The sequence below is a fragment of the Amblyomma maculatum genome, chromosome 3 (assembly GCF_055883805.1).
Source record: "Amblyomma maculatum isolate TAMU_Amacu chromosome 3, ASM5588380v1, whole genome shotgun sequence".
NCBI lineage: Eukaryota > Metazoa > Arthropoda > Arachnida > Ixodida > Ixodidae > Amblyomma > Amblyomma maculatum.
The window spans coordinates 161389376-161405008 of NC_139346.1; the positions used below are offsets into that span (position 1 = coordinate 161389376).

Below are 15633 nucleotides of genomic sequence, written 5' to 3' on the forward strand. Positions count from 1 at the left end.
TCTACTAGAACTGCTGGGGGCCAGTGGCCCAAGCTACTCGAGACCCATAGACAAGTACATAAGTGAACAGCGGTCTGTTGTCATCATCATTATCGCCCAATATCGCCGAAGAAAAGAAAATGCATTTTGTGCATTTAAATCTTTGCAAGAAAGAGTCATTTCGTTGAAAAAAAAAAAGTTTCCAGACAACTTGGTGTCCAGATGTGCGGCAGGAACCACTGACCATCATCATTTACTCAATGTGCATTGGCCATAGATGCCAAGCTGGTCTCGGAGAGTGATTCACGGAACACGTGCAAACTTCCTTTAGGATGAACGTATAATCATCTCCAAAAAATTATCCAAGTAGTTCTGAAAAAATAATCAAATGCAGGGAGGGAGCGGGGAGGGGAAGGAGGAGGAGGGTCTGTTAGCAATGATGGCCTAGCAGGACTGACCTCCCATTCAGAACCAACTTGTGATTTGTGCTGCCAAGTGTTTCTCGGATGCATGCAGTGCATTCTCAAGATCGGCCCTTGTTTTCTTGTGCTGTGGAGATAAACTGCTAGGGTTGCAGAGGGCAAAAAGCAATGTTCTCACCCTTTCTATTAACAGAAAATGTTGCAGTAAAGTACATTAAGAGCAGTTCTTGTTTCTCTGTCTTCTTTTTTTGTATTAGTAGTAGTATAATAGTAACGCACACTACTGCACTGTCTCAGAATGCTTTGTGTGGTTCCTTGTGAGCTAAAATTTGTCATGTGATTGGCATGTGTCTTTGACAAGTTGGCTCTCAAGTTGCTCTAGGGTGAAGCATCATATTTCCATCTAACCTCAAATGATGCATTACGATCTGAAATCTTTCTCATACTTAGTAGTTAGTCACATTTTGCTGCGCTCACTTAACATAAGGAGCTGCATTTCTTCATCAATTTGGCACCACATCACGCAGTATATAGCATCTTGCGGCAACAGATTTTCTTAACATGCCTTATGTCTATTGTTGCTTTTGTGATTATTTGCTTTGCAAGATATAGGGAAAGCTGCTGCACTCATGAGGTGCTGGAAGGAAGCCAGTGTTAGAACATTTTTCGGGGGGCACATTGTGCTTGATGCCTCCCATTATCTCTCTATCGCAGGCTTGAATAGGGTGTCTAAAATGTTTGCCTTTGAACAGTGCGACATTGGACAGAACTGCTTGCAATTTTACCTGAAAGTCCAGCAAGAAGAATGGAGATGAGCCTATGTACTCACATGCACATTGTCGATCATTTCTCACTTGGCAATTGTGCATTGAATATCCCAGGTTGGCAGGATTACAAGAGGACAAATATCACGAACAAGGCACGCATGCAGCCATTTCGTTGTGCCGAACAGGCAACCAGCACTCATCTGGAAAGAGGCAGAATAAAAAAAAAAAAAAAAAAAAAAAACTGCAGGAGATAAGATAAGGAACCTTTCCCTTGCATATCCAAGCAGAAATGTGTGCCTTATACGCTATCTCATGCTTCCAGCCATACTTCAGCTAAAGCATGACAGACCTGTTGCGGAAGCTTTCCATAAATTTTCCATTGCTTCTCATTTATGTTGCAGCGTCCTTGTAATCCGTGTAGTGTAGTATCTCCATTTTCCTCTTATGGCTTTCCTGGAAGGTTTCTTTGATGCTGATGTCTTTTTGGCTTTTCTGTAATTTATTTAGGCGTGGCATCCCTGTTATAACCACTGCTCTATTTATTTCAGAATGGCCTTTTTCTTTTTGCTTTCCTTTATTCTTATTCCTGCTGTTTTCATACTTGTGCTCTTGGTCATACTAGATTGAAAGCTGGTAGCTAGTGTTTCCGAGGCGGCACGCAGTTTAATTCCAGCTCTTGCTTGGCATTAGTTCTTTATTAGAAACAAAATAAGCATATGATTTTGTTATCATCCATGGTCAAGTTAATTTTCATCAAATCTCTTTAAACGGCATTAGTTAGTGTAGTGTAAATCGTTTATTTTTATTATGTCATAATTTATCCTGTTTTCAAGAGCTGCCTAATGGCCAAAATTGGTCTCTCAAGCAATGTCCTCAGCCACACAAATCAAATTAAACATGCAAACGGAGAGTTTGCTCGGCTTTGGTGCAAATTTCTTGAAGGATGCTTGAAGGAAGGATATATGCTACTGCAGCATTTTTTTGGTGCATATGTTCCCTGAATGCCTAAATATACACCTCATTTTGGTGTTTACCGCTGTCTGTGGAAGGGGAGGGAAAGGGGTCCCCCTCTCGTATCTGTGTAACACTACTCCGTCAGCGACGTGGGTGGCTTATCGCATGACTGTTCCTAGTGGGGGGTAGATAAGAGTAGAGCGGTTGACAGCTACCCTGGGCTACGTCACTGTCGACCCACTCGCGACAACATTGTTGACCCCTTCTCCTCCTCCTCCTCTAGTGTGGGCTCTCTCACGCCCTCCAATGCCATGGTGCTGACCATACCTCAGGCAACCTTTCACCCAACGCTGCAGTGCACACGCGTCGCTTGTGCCGAGTATTTTGATAGCAGGTCGTGGGCACCGCAGCGACACCGGCATCGCATTTCAGAACTACCTCCAGCTGTGTGCTTTATCAGCCGAGCACTCCCGTGGCACAAGTCTTTTGCCTTCTTGCTCCATCAGAGTGTGGTGCGTTTGAATGAGCGCTGCCACCATCGCTGTTGTCACCGCGTTGTGAGCTTTTGACGAGGCTGTGTTTTACTTCTGTTGCCTTTAACTTGTCCATAGTGCTTGAAAACCATGTTGCTGGGGCAGGCGCTCGTTGAGTTGTTCCGCATCCTGGTTGTGACAGGGCTGCTCATATCGAAGCAGTCGTTCAAGATATCCAAGCAGTCGTTCAAGATGGTTGACAGGCTGCCCGCTAAGCGGCCTTTTCTGTGCAGCACTGTGTTTCTCTGGTTGCTGCTGCTGCTGAGCCAAGGTATCGTGTTTAGGTTTCCAGACTTTTCTCACCATTTCTCTCTCGCATGGTGTTTCTACTTCGTTCAACGGTGGGGTGACAGCTAGAAGGGACGGAAGAAGAATACACTGTCACTACTCATTGTTGTTGACATTAACTCGAAAATGCATTTTATTGCTGCTTTATATAAGTACTCACACCGCCTAGGTTTACAACAAAAAGTGCATTGAATTAAATTGGAAAGAGAAGGTGTGTTTTTTGTCACGTATTGACATTATGTGTGCACTTCCTTATTGGGAAGCAGAGCTCTTTATCTGCCATACTACTTCCTTTTGCATCTCTAATAATGGAATATAATTTAAAAACAACAGTGACGCCTTGAAATCAGTTGGGGCCAAGCTGCTTGTGCATAGTGTTGTGAATGCTGCTCACTTCAGTTTGCAAACGCCATGTGCTGTTAGCCATTTCTAGTTTTTTATATAAGTTTTTTATTCTAAGGACCCAAATATTTTTTTACTCTCTGAAGAGATTAGTGTCCAGGGTGCATGATTTCGTAGTTGTAACGAGAATTTTTCGATAAATTGGACTCAATAAGTTTGAGTTTTTCACTAGGCTGGAATTCATGATGCGGGAACAAGACAGTGAGTGACCTTGCTAATTAAAACCGGGGAAATAAAGGCTACTAATATGGCCCCAGCTACAAGGGAGTATAGCATCTTTTTTAGTGTTTGCATACAAAACTTATGACGCATTGACGAGTGCCTCATTGATGGCAGTTGTAGAAAACTGCGGTTACTGCTCCAAGCGAGAAATGCTAGGCGTGGGAACCATATAGAAACATTAATTATCGAAGCACTTTGTTGTGTTATGAAGGAAACAATGCTTTTTGACCTATGCTTGCTTGCTTGCTTGCTTGCCTGCTTGCTTTCTTTCTTTCTTCCTTTCTTTCTTTCTTCCTTTCTTTACGTGAAAAGGTGCATTTTGAGCTTGAAAAAAAAAAGGCAAAATGTAACCCTTTCGGAAGATGAAAGGGTCATACAGTGTGTGAATTGTGTTTTATTGAGGTGTAGTCACATAATGTGATTCACCTGTAACAGCATGTTTCACTACAGAAAGTCATTTCAGCTTGTTACGTGTAATATTCTCGCCAAACTAAAATTACAAATTTTGTTTTACTAGTAGTTACATTGGTCAGTTCTGTCAGTATAAGGTGAACTTTATACATGATCACCTTAATCTTATTACATGTTCTGATCAGTTCTCTTAGCAAACCAAAAATGCTTGTCAAGGGTTTATTCCTATTTATGAGAAAGTATATATGAGATGCATCCTTGTATAAGACTCGCCTCAATTTACCACATGCAGCAGCCATAAAACACAATTACGAATGGCGACAAGAAAAATGAGTCAGTTTTTCTTGGCTTGTCTTGCCAATGTGGGTGGGCGAGCATAAAGCCCCTCCAAGGAAAGTAGCGCCAACCATTCATCTCCTCCTCCGTTCCACTCTCCCACTCGGCGAGGCCGCGCGCTGCCTCGACGGTGGCGCCGACTATGACGGACCTGCCGTAGCAGACGACGGCTGGCGCGCTACGAAGGAAAAACGCGGAAAGCAATGATCGAGCCGCGCGGAATTTTTGAAGCGAGATTTTATTCGTCTAACCTGAACTGGCAATACTGGGCATAGATTCCGAAAAAAAAAACTATTCCCCCATTAGCACAAGTGACGCTTTCTTTAAAGTGCTAAGCCAACTGTCAGAGGGAAAATTGTGACGAAAGGAAAATTGGACATGTGGACAGCAGTGCACTGCATTTAAAATAATACTTTATTTATTTGTATAACTAAAATGTGTCACATAACATCATACAACACAAAAGGAATGCATGAAGGAATACAAGGCTAGAAACAACTTTAAGGCAAAGCAATAAGAGGGCTCTACAACCAAACAGTTCTCAAATAGCTTTAATAAATATTCTTATCAGTCTCACACACAAAGAAAGTTCACAGTACAGGTACACGTCATCCACGGAACTGTCAGGCTTCCACAAGCAATGAAACCCGAACCAAAAGGAAGTATTGTTAAGTGTATTGCAACAAATACATTAATGTTATATCTTGGCAATGTTATGCAAACGTGGTAAACACAAGCAAGTGCACGTGGTATTGGAGATCACTTTTTTCCATTATACATGTTCGAACCCGATCATGGCGGCTGCGTTTCGATGGAGGCGAAATGCAAATGTGTTCATGTGCTGTTCAGTTCAGTTTAATTTCCTTAAAAACCTCCTGCGGGGTGTATCACTGTATGATGCCAGAGCACATGTTAAAGATCACCAGTGGCCAAATTAATTCAGAGCCCACCACTAAAGCATATTTTTCTTTCTCCTTTCACTTTCTACCTTCGCTTACAGCCCGCAATTCAGGTGTACACAAAGATATGTGACAGATGCTGCAACTTTTTTTTCCTATAAAGAAATTTACATTTTTACATTTACAAAAACAAAGTACCATTTGCATGACAATGCACATCACGGCCGCATGTAGGCCAGCCTTGTTAAGAAAATCTACATCCGAGATAAGTAAAATGAGGTCTTCCATGTGCAAGTTATTTTACGTTTGTAGTAGCTACCTGTTTTCCGATGCTGCGACTACCACATTTGGGATTTGCACTTTGAGCCGCTCGCTCGTTTTCTTTACGGAGGAGAATATGAACCCTAGTTTTCAAAAACACTCGAAGCAGCTTTCTGTCTACTGTGTGGCACGCAGGAAAACAGTTGACTGTTGTGACACTGTTGCAAACAGATTCTTCAAGCTGAGACAAAAGTAGTTTGTTGTGAAGCAGATTTTCAGTGTTCGCGCGGAACAAATTCTCTGCAGTCTGCAAAAACTGAATGACAGTAGGTGAAGGTAAAGCAAGTTTAATATTATTTGTGTAGGATTTGAGCTTGGTCAGACTGCTGGCTTCTTTGGAAGTGATTGCTTCTATGCACTTACTGCATGCAGACATTTTCTTCTGGACGCTGCTGACAGCATATCCAGCTAAATAATTAAAAGACTCTTGCTCAGATTCACTCAAATCTAGCAATTCCTCGGGAAAAACAACAATCTCTTGTGTATTCTGCACCTGCGAACCTGCTGAAACAGTGTCTAGGCCAGACAGACCAAAACCAAGGTCGTCACTGTAACTACCGCTGTTACTAGATTTGAAAGACTTTATAACTGCTGTGCGTGCGCTTCCATAGGCAATCCGCTAGCACACCATAATAAAACGCTACATTTACTGTGGCAATTAGGCTATCACAGTGAGGGAAGGACTTCACCCCAAATTCAAGGCAACATATTGCGCAATACGGCTCCCGTTTGCTTAATTGGTCCCATTCTAAAGTAATACTCTTTCTAAGAAAAACAACAAAATGAAAGGAATCATGTAGAAGCTTTAGATTAAAGCAACGCTATCAATTTCCAGGGGCCTATGGTACTTTACAGCCTTTGTCTGCTAACACACACAAAATTTGCAAGTAGCTGCTTGTCATCCCTTCAATTCAAGGTCGCGTCTGTCAGTAGCCAAGATGGAAGCAGAATGCAAGATACCAGTGTACTGTGGGATTGAAATGCCCGTGAAGCACCCCATTTGCCCTAAATTAAGTTACCCGCTGCTATACATTACGACCTTCCTCATAGCCAAGTTACCTCGGTAGGTTAAAAAATTAATACCGCAAACTAAATGAATACGTGCGAGCGTACGCGGAAGGAAGCTAGCCGGTTGTATTCAAGGCCCTGCAAAAGTGTCGAGATGTGCTAATTTCTAGCGGAGTTGAAATCATGGCCTGGATAAATTCGTTTTTATGCACAGCTCGTGTTAAAAAAAAGGCCAGCTTACACACGCTTAAACCGCGCACAACTGACACAAATGCACTTTCCTAAAAAGACAGAAGTCGGCAAGGTTAAAAAAAGGCAATGAACCGTAGCACTTACTTCACAAAGCCGTGCGTTTTTTGCAACTTCTTTGAAGTCAGCCCGCCCGATCCTGTTCATCCAAACTCTTCTTCTTTTCGCGTTGCGCGGGCCAGATGGCAAACAAAAAAGCCTTTTGCCTTCGCCTTGTCGGTTCCGGCAACCGAAGGCACAGCAACACGGCATCACGATGAAGCTTGCGCGTGCGGATAAAGCCCCACGTGCAGCTAAAGCGCCCACGTGCAGCTAAAGCCCCTCTATCGTGCAGCTGCTTCGCCGTGCTGGTCCGAAAATGGCAGCCGGCGCGCGCCGGGAAGAAAAAATACACAAAAGCGCAACACGCGATTCCACGTGACACGCATCGGCGAATGGGTGAGCGGAGGAGGCTGGGGAGACAGAGGTGGCGAGGAGGAAATTTTGAGGGGGAGCGCGGAGGCGGCAAGATCTAATAATGGCGGTACTTTGGAAGGATAGAGGGGCTTTAGGCGAACAGCGTAGATGTCTCCACCTTGTGGCATTTCATATTACTAATTGTTGGGGCCTGTTAGTACCCTGCTAGACTTCATTTCAGAGTCCGGCACCATCGCCCTCACCTTCCCCTTAGGCCTCAGTTCAGCCTTGTGAATAAAGAACTACAAATTAATTGATTAATTAAAAGATGAAACGACCATAGGCTTCATAGCTGCTGAAATTGTTACCGCCGCAGTTTCATGATAAATTTCACCTTGCAATGTGGCACAAAACAATGAAATGCATATAAGTTTTATTATTGTATAGGACACATCAGCAAATTTGTTTGTAGAAGAAAGCGTCTTACTTATACACTGGAAAATACTTTGGGAGCGATACCTCATTGTATGTACGGCACAGTTGAATGGGACAACTGAATGGACGTCATACAGCCTTTGTATCAGCGTTCAAGTACACTGCCGTTTTGCAGATATTCGTGGGACAGTATCTCTTCCAAAGAGGATGCCTTTCGAAATCATTGCTGTGTTTTTATCTCGCATTCTATTTCACATGTATGTGATTGCATTCCAGTGTCATCGTGACTGGTTTTTGTTGTTGCAAGATTTATGCAACACCTTGTTTCCTCAACATAGCTTGTCAAAAGGGTGAATGAAATGGGGATAGTCGAACTAAGCATAAATAGCTCTCTGACACTGACGTGCGATCAATTATTTGTTATTGATGCTGATATTAGCCACAACCAGCATTTCTTGCCCCCCCCCCCCCCCCTTTCCCGCTTTTTTTTGTTTCGCTTTTTTATCTTTATAGGTAGTATTTTTTGTTTTCATCCTTGATTCGCCGATGTATGCAAAGGTTTTTTTTTTTTTTTTAAGCTGCTGCACATACTACTAATCTGTGGAGTGACGGAGGGTTTGGGTACTGTCTTTTGTGGCCAGATGGGGGTGAGCCCACATCACCACGGCCAGCCTGGGAGCGGAGCGGTTCTTTCTTGGGCTCAAGTCGCTACCTGCGGTGGATACCCATACCACTGGGTCTTGGCTTTGCCTGCCTGGCCTACCTGAGGAGCCTGCACAGCCGCCAGCGAGATGATGAAAGCAGCCCACAGCCCATCGCCTCTGGCCTTCAAGTAAGTGTCGGTTGCTTCAATCTGCATGGCTACCTCATCAGTTTATTTCCCTGGTGCCATTCTCTTCACCATGTAAGTGAATACGGATTTTTATTTTTTTGGCGGGAATGAAGCCGCAGATGACCACCTTCAAGAAGCCTGCCTGTCTGCTGTCATGACGTTGCGGTCAGTCACTTTGCACTTGCTGTACAGCTGCGACGCTGTGGAAGAAGGTGCTAGGCAGTCAGCCGCAGTGTCATGACAGCCGGTCACTGTTGGCTAGAGGGTCTGCTTTGATAATCATCTGGATGTTTGTCTTTAGTAGTATCAGCTCTGTAATGCAGCCTGCAAACTGAGGTTGCAGTGGAAGATGTATGTATGGTGTGTGAAATAGGAAGTTTAAGCCGTGGACGCAGAAGAGTGTGGATGGAGAACATTTTAACGAGAGTGTGTGTTTGCAGTACTTGCATCGTGATCAGCTTCTCCAAGTGCCGTTATATGACACAATACTGCGAAGAATTTTAATATTTCCGTTTTGTCTGCATCGTAGGATGGGCTGTCTTTGAATTTGTCATCTTGGGCATCATTCTGTTGTGTGTACTGTCAGTGTCAAACAAAGTGAAACAGAAATGTCAACTGGTGGACAACAGATGCAAGCAGAGTCCATTATAGGTTCTTGAAAGCAGCACTCGAGCCTTCAAAATGGGGTTCTACAGCACTGGTATTCTGTCTGCCCCAACTCAGAGCTTATATTTTACTCTGTGTATCACTTGTCTTGTTTGCATTTTATTTGGCACTGTTGCAGTGAAATCTCATCAATTTGATCCCCGTTTATACAGATAATTCAAACTAGGAGTGCAGTCTCAGCCTACCGTATTTACTCGAATGTAACGCGAGAGGCGACTTACCATACTGCCCAGTAGGAAAAAATAAAGCCACGGATGTAACACGAGATAAGCGCTTGAAAAAGTACCTTTAATAAACATTATGGCCATTGCAATCTTATCTAAAACGCTCATTCGTTCTCATTGTCGGAGGCCGAGTTTTCAGAAACCCAGTCTTCATTTTCACTCTCGTAAGCCTTTGCGCCCAGGCCCACATTAAAAAATCACCTCTCGCTACATCTGCCACCCACGTAAGGTAGCTTAGTAACGTCTAGCCCTCGAGCTCCTGCAGAATTCCGGATTCCTTCTGCCATCATAATAGCCTTTTTGAAGCGAGCGTCGTACAGTGCGCAGCGTGTTGCCATCGTGTGAAATGTGAAAACAGAAGTAACCACGCTAATTCACTGCGAAAGATGTAACAAGCGCATGATCAAGGAAACACTGTGATTCTGAGCCCACGAGAAAACGCGCATGAAAATGCTCAACGATTTGACTTTGGATGGATTGGGATTTGGCTGATTTGGCTTCCCTGGTACCCATGTTGCCTATATAACATCGTAAAACCGCGGAAACCGAAACCGATTGGTGGCGGATTCAATATGGCTGCGCCCCGGCGCTGCTTTAGCTAACCGAATAGCAGTATTTGATTATAACGTGAGGGTAGACTTTGAGAGCCAAAAATTATAAAAAAATCTCGCATTACATTCAAGTAAATATGGTACGCTCATGTAAGGCTATGTCGTTTGGCGCCTGTTACTTTGAACATTTGCACATGTTACTTCGGACATGCTACTTCGGGGTGTCACGCATTAGAGTACAATCTATGAAGCCAGCATCGCCCAAGTAGAGACCGCCTCTAAATTGAATTGCATGGAACATTGGTGCTTATGCACCTCGGTCATGCGCATACATTGCAGGAAGACCAACGGTTGCAAATTCCCCATTGCTAAAATATGGCCCAGCACCATAGCTACACTTTCACTTTTCTCATATTTACGCCATGCCACCGCTGCTGCTATATCGGGTGCATGCATTGGCCAGTCCCGCCGTTTCAGATGCTGCTTTGTGCGTCACTGGTATTGTAGTTCCATATGGGATGACGTCATACCATTCTAACACCTATGAATCTTTTTCTCTTGCGTCCACGCGTTTCCTGTGTTCTTGCGAGTGTGCTCAATCATCGCATTTTGAGGATGCTTCTCTTTGCAGTTAGTGAAATAAAGCATCCTCAAAATGCAGTGGGCCCGTTTGTCAAAAGGCATCACTGATGTTACCTTGTACTGAGGAATGGGCAGCCGAAGGACCTAAAATTTTATAGTGATTTTTTTGTATTCCCAACAGTGTGCGTGAAGCAAAGCACTTGACAAAAAATTAGCTGTGGTTTAGCTTGTGGTTAAACCTGGAGTTACGCGAGAGCAATCTGCATGGCTACGCTTAGGTTCGGCTTAAAAGTAAAGAAATGGCTTTTGCACATAGTAGTTTACTCTATGGCTTCAGCTGTATTTATTCCATAGGGGAATCACTTCACATATAAGCACCCCTTGCCTCTCGTCGTTAACCATCCTCATTCCTCTCTTCTTCTTCATCTTCTTCTCTTTCTTCTTTTCCTTCTTCTTCGCTCTTCGGACAGGCACGGTGAAATGACGAGATTGTGGCTAATGTAGCTCTCGCTACAAAACTCAAAATATTATCACTGTAGCTTAGTTTTAATCTCATGTGTATAGGCAACCATATTCTGGGCATTTGTTAGATAAAATTTCTGTGATGCAAATGGTTTTCGGCAGTTTCTTTAGGGACATTCAGCAATTCAAACTTAATTCAAGCATTTCTCATGGTCTCTTGAATTGACGAGATTTTACTGTCGGAACTGTTTCATTGATCTCGCTGTAAGATCTGGCAGTTGTTCAATGAAAAGGTTCGTAGGGCTGGTATTTGTGATGGCCAAAAATTTATTCTGCAGCGTTTTTGTAGCTTCTCTCCGTTCACATTTGTTGATTGTTTTTGCGCGCAGGTGTCCTTTTATCGGATGCTGCCACTGCGCATGGCCTCTCGGTGGTGGGGCTGGGCGAATGACATAGAGCTTCCTGTGTGGCTGCGTACCCCCGTGCTGGGCCTCTTTGCCTGGGCCTTTGGCTGCGACGTACACGAGGCTGAGGTTGAAGACCTGCGCCAGTACCGCAACCTGGGGGAGTTCTTTCGGCGTTCGCTGAAGCCGGGCCTCAGACCCCTCTGCCCAGGAGACTGCGTGGTATGTGTGAACAAACATGCCCCAGGGATTTGAAGTCCAGGCTGAGGAAACGTACTCGCTTTTATTACGCGGTTGTTCAAGCCAAGTGCTGATGTTCTGTATTGCCTATAGTACCATTCAGAAAGGCAAGGCCTTTAGAATAAAATGTGCATCTTTGATGTTTTATGTGCTTTTTAAAGGCTGCTGAAGGATGGGGGCATGTGATTTGGACCTCCCCGATTGCTGTGCTTGTATATTCGCAGTTTTCCTATAGGTGGCAATGCAATTTAGCCAAGATGGCAACCGTAGAAAGCAATCGGTCTGTGATCGGCCTGCGTGCAGTAACAAGGGGGGGGGGGGGGGGGGGGGGGGGGGGGGGGGGGGCGGAGTGCCCTCCTCTCACAATCCTTCCTAACAGCGCGCGCGTAACCCCGTGTGATAATTATGCGTGGCCGTTACAATGGGACAGGTGATCCATGTGTATCCCCACAGACTTGATGGTGCAAATAGTAGTCAAGAGCTTTTGTCCCTGCTTTCAGTGGCTGGTGCTCCGATTTCTAAGCATGATACGAATGAAGTGCAGCTTATCGGTGGTATCTAGAGCGTAGGCCCACTCTTTGCCATTAAATTGACTTTATCGACATACCATTTTATTTCACTTCTTGCCTGCTGGCTCTTACTTTCTCATAAGCACTCATCTGTGGCCACTCTGGTCTCTCCACTTGAGTATTTATTGTGAAACACAGTATTTAATTGCAGCTGTAATTAAATATGCCGGCCATGATTAATTAAAAGAAAAAGGTGTAATCCCACTAAATCCTTACCTAGGAGAATGGGGTCATCTCTTTGAAAATGCCACGGACATGCTACTGTCGACATTATGCCTAGCTGCCCAATCCATAATGTCTGCGCCCAAAGCTGCAGCCACTTTGGAGTGCTGGCAACGGGATAGTGGGGATTAATATCTCACGGCTTTTCCATCTTGTTGACGTGCAAAAAGGCATGCAGCAGTTCTTGCAAGCTTTCTTTTTTACCACGGTGCTCCTGGGAGAACATCTAAAACCACTTGCTATGCAGCACTAGCAGCACTCTGCACAAGTCTTCTCAGTCAAGGGGACCTCAGTCAAGGGGATCGGGGCTTGGCCATTGTGGTATTGATGGCATGAATATTGCCAATATTATTAGTAATTAAATATTATGACAACATCTGAATGCACCAATAAAGGTATCGTAAAGAAGCTACCAAATGGTTTTGGTGCTGCCATTCATTCTTAGTCTAGTTCGCAGTGTCACCTCATCGTGACGTCCATTTCGTAAGAATTGCCAATGCAAGCGCACGGCAGCAGTCAGCTAGAGTGGTCGTTAAAGTTGTGAAAATACTTGAACAGTGTGCCTTAATAATATGCGCCGTTATTGAACAGTGAGGAATACCACGTTGAACTTTATTGATTCAAATCAGGTCCCTAGCAAACGTTTTACTACACCTTTCTCAGCGTGCCGTAAGTTTGCAGTGAATGTCTAGTGGTTCTCATTACTGTGTTTTTTCGGTCTTTACAGGTGAGTCCAGCAGATGGCACAGTGCTGCATTTTGGCCGCATAGAGAAGGGTTTTGCTGAGCAAGTGAAGGGCATCACATATTCACTGCCAAGGTTTCTTGGACCTCACCCCTGGGACCCTCACTGCTTGCACACCACCGTAAGTCTTCCCAATCGGTTTTGAGTTACAGTGGACGCTCATTAAATGGAGCCTCAAAGGAAAGGGAAAGTATGTTCTGTTTATGAGGAGTTTTGTTTACAGGGAGAATAGGTTCAGCATTGCAGAACGGCTTCCACACCGCAGGCTCAACACAACGGGGGGCGGTGATGCGTACCGTGATGGCTCTGCGCTTCCCCAACTAGATGCGGTTTGCCACTGTTTTTGGTTCTGTTTACGTGGTGGCTGCAAAAAATTGATGTTCGATTAACAGCTTTTTTTTTTACACTGCCTTAATGCAAAACCAACCAACTCCTAAGCCACTGTCCTGTTTAAGCAGTAATTCCATTTAATCGATTCGAGTTTATCGGCATTCTACAGTATAACTTGTTAGCCTTCATTCTTCTTACTGCTACATGTGCCGTTTGGGAGGGCAGGATAAACTCGCTTCAGTCGATTGTTCGATTCCACTGTATCTTCTCATAACAAAGGGTTACACTGTTCTTCTAACATCTGCAGGAGGCTACCAGTAGTCATTGCTTTTAAGTACACTGTGCTACAGCTGTCATTGGAAGTGCGCACTTTTATCAAAACACATGGTCCTTACTACATCCTCCCTTTCTTGCTGTTTTAACTTTCGTCCTGATAGCAAAAGAAGTTTAGGCAGTCAGCACAATTGATGCGGCATGTAAGTGTTAGCGTTAGGCACGTTTTCTTTGTGTTCTTTTCTATCCTCTCCACTCCTCCGCCTCACCATTGCCTTCCCACCTCCCGCCTTCTTCATCTTTCTCCGACCTCCCTGCTGCAGAGAGGGGGGTATCCTCTGTATTTTGTCACCTACGAACTGAGGCTTGAGGTCAGCAGATTTTTCTCACACGAGGCCTCTGGTGCAAATGCATTTAGAACAGCTGCATTCTAATATCTACCATACCTCGAAGTGGTGCATTGTGCCATCTGCCATTTTGCATGAATTTACTACTGGCTTGGGCGCAGTGATGCTCTGCACATGCACAAGCACACGGAGCCATGTTCTGCAATTGACCCTGTATATGTGCAGAAAGCTGAGTACATCTGTCGGCTCTTAGCTACTGCATTTTGGCAGCATTCGCTCTCTTTTTCCTTCTCAGTGCATGGGGTCTTGTGCTTCGTTCTCCCTGCAGGGTGAAGAAGAGTACCACAAAAAGCTTCTGCAGCAGACGGGCACGGAGTTGTACCACTGCGTCGTGTATCTGGCTCCTGGTGACTACCACCGGTTCCACTCGCCCGTGCAATGGGAAGTGCAGCATCGGAGGCACTTTCCAGGTACTGTTCTCCTTACTATGAATGAGGGGCTGCTGCGTTTCCCAGTAGCTCTAGTTCGCTTCTGTAGTCGTTCCCTTCGTGGTTTTGACTGCCGGACCGCTGTGGTAGCTTAGCTAGGCTGGCTAAGGAACTCTACTGATAAACCCAAGGACACAGGTTCAGTCCTGGCCGCAGTGACCTCTTTTTACTAATGGCGAAAACCAATGTTTCTGTGTACTTACGTTAAAGAACCACAGATAAAGCGCAGCAGGTGATGATAGCAGTGGAATAGACATTGATGAAAAGGATCGTCCTAACAATTGGCTGTGATGAGCTTCTGTGCAGTCGGGTTGCACGTTATCTGCTTTGCCCTCGAGCCAAAATGTTTGTGCCTTTATTTGAGTTGCATTTTGATCTCCGTCAAAGGCACAGAAATTCCTTACTGTGTTCTTACACCTTTATGTTACCAGTGTGGTTATGTCAGTGAGTGTTGAATGTGGGACCTTTATTGTTGGAATTGGGGAGGTAGACAACCTGTGGAAGTGTGTTGTAGGACTTCATGTTCATTTTGGGACAATTTGTTTCTTTCATTTTGTGAATGTCTTTTTTTTTTTTTTTTTTCTTTTCCCCTGACCATGCATAACTCTGGCGTGGTAAATCACAGGTTTCATTTCAGCGACCTCTAGGAGGAAACGCCTCACTGGAGGGAAAGTGGGGGGATGCTCTCGGCAGGCTCTCAGTGAATATTTTTGATAGTCTTGAGAAGTTTAACTGCAGTGTGCTCATGAGTTTTTTTATGTCAAGGCAGTCCTAGTTAAGCGTCACCATGTGAGTTAGTCAGGTACTTGGGTTGTGCTGAAGAAATTTATGGCTAATGCATTGCATTGTGTCTTCTCTTAAGACATAAATACGATGTTGTCCTTTTTTTTTTTAATGAATATTGCAGGTACACTTCTCAGCGTGCGACCAGGTGTTGTGAACTGGATAGCTGGCCTATTCAACATGAATGAACGAGTGGTCTACATGGGCCGCTGGCAGCATGGATTTTTCAGCATGACTGCCGTGGGTGCTACGAACGTTGGATCCATCAAGGTTTACTTTGACAATGTGAGTTCT

General features: G+C 44.4%; 1 protein-coding gene across 3 annotated transcripts in view; it reads left to right on the plus strand.

Moving 5' to 3' along the window:
- Pisd (phosphatidylserine decarboxylase) overlaps positions 1 to 15633 on the plus strand; it is a 41477-nt gene that overhangs the window by 20330 nt on the left and 5514 nt on the right. For all 3 annotated transcript variants that reach the window (XM_084598431.1, XM_084598433.1, XM_084598434.1), the window contains exons 3-7: positions 8264 to 8454; positions 11329 to 11565; positions 13102 to 13239; positions 14397 to 14538; positions 15464 to 15624. In XM_084598431.1, coding sequence (XP_084454557.1) covers positions 8264 to 8454; positions 11329 to 11565; positions 13102 to 13239; positions 14397 to 14538; positions 15464 to 15624 — 869 coding nt within the window. The remainder of the gene's footprint in view (positions 1 to 8263; positions 8455 to 11328; positions 11566 to 13101; positions 13240 to 14396; positions 14539 to 15463; positions 15625 to 15633) is intronic.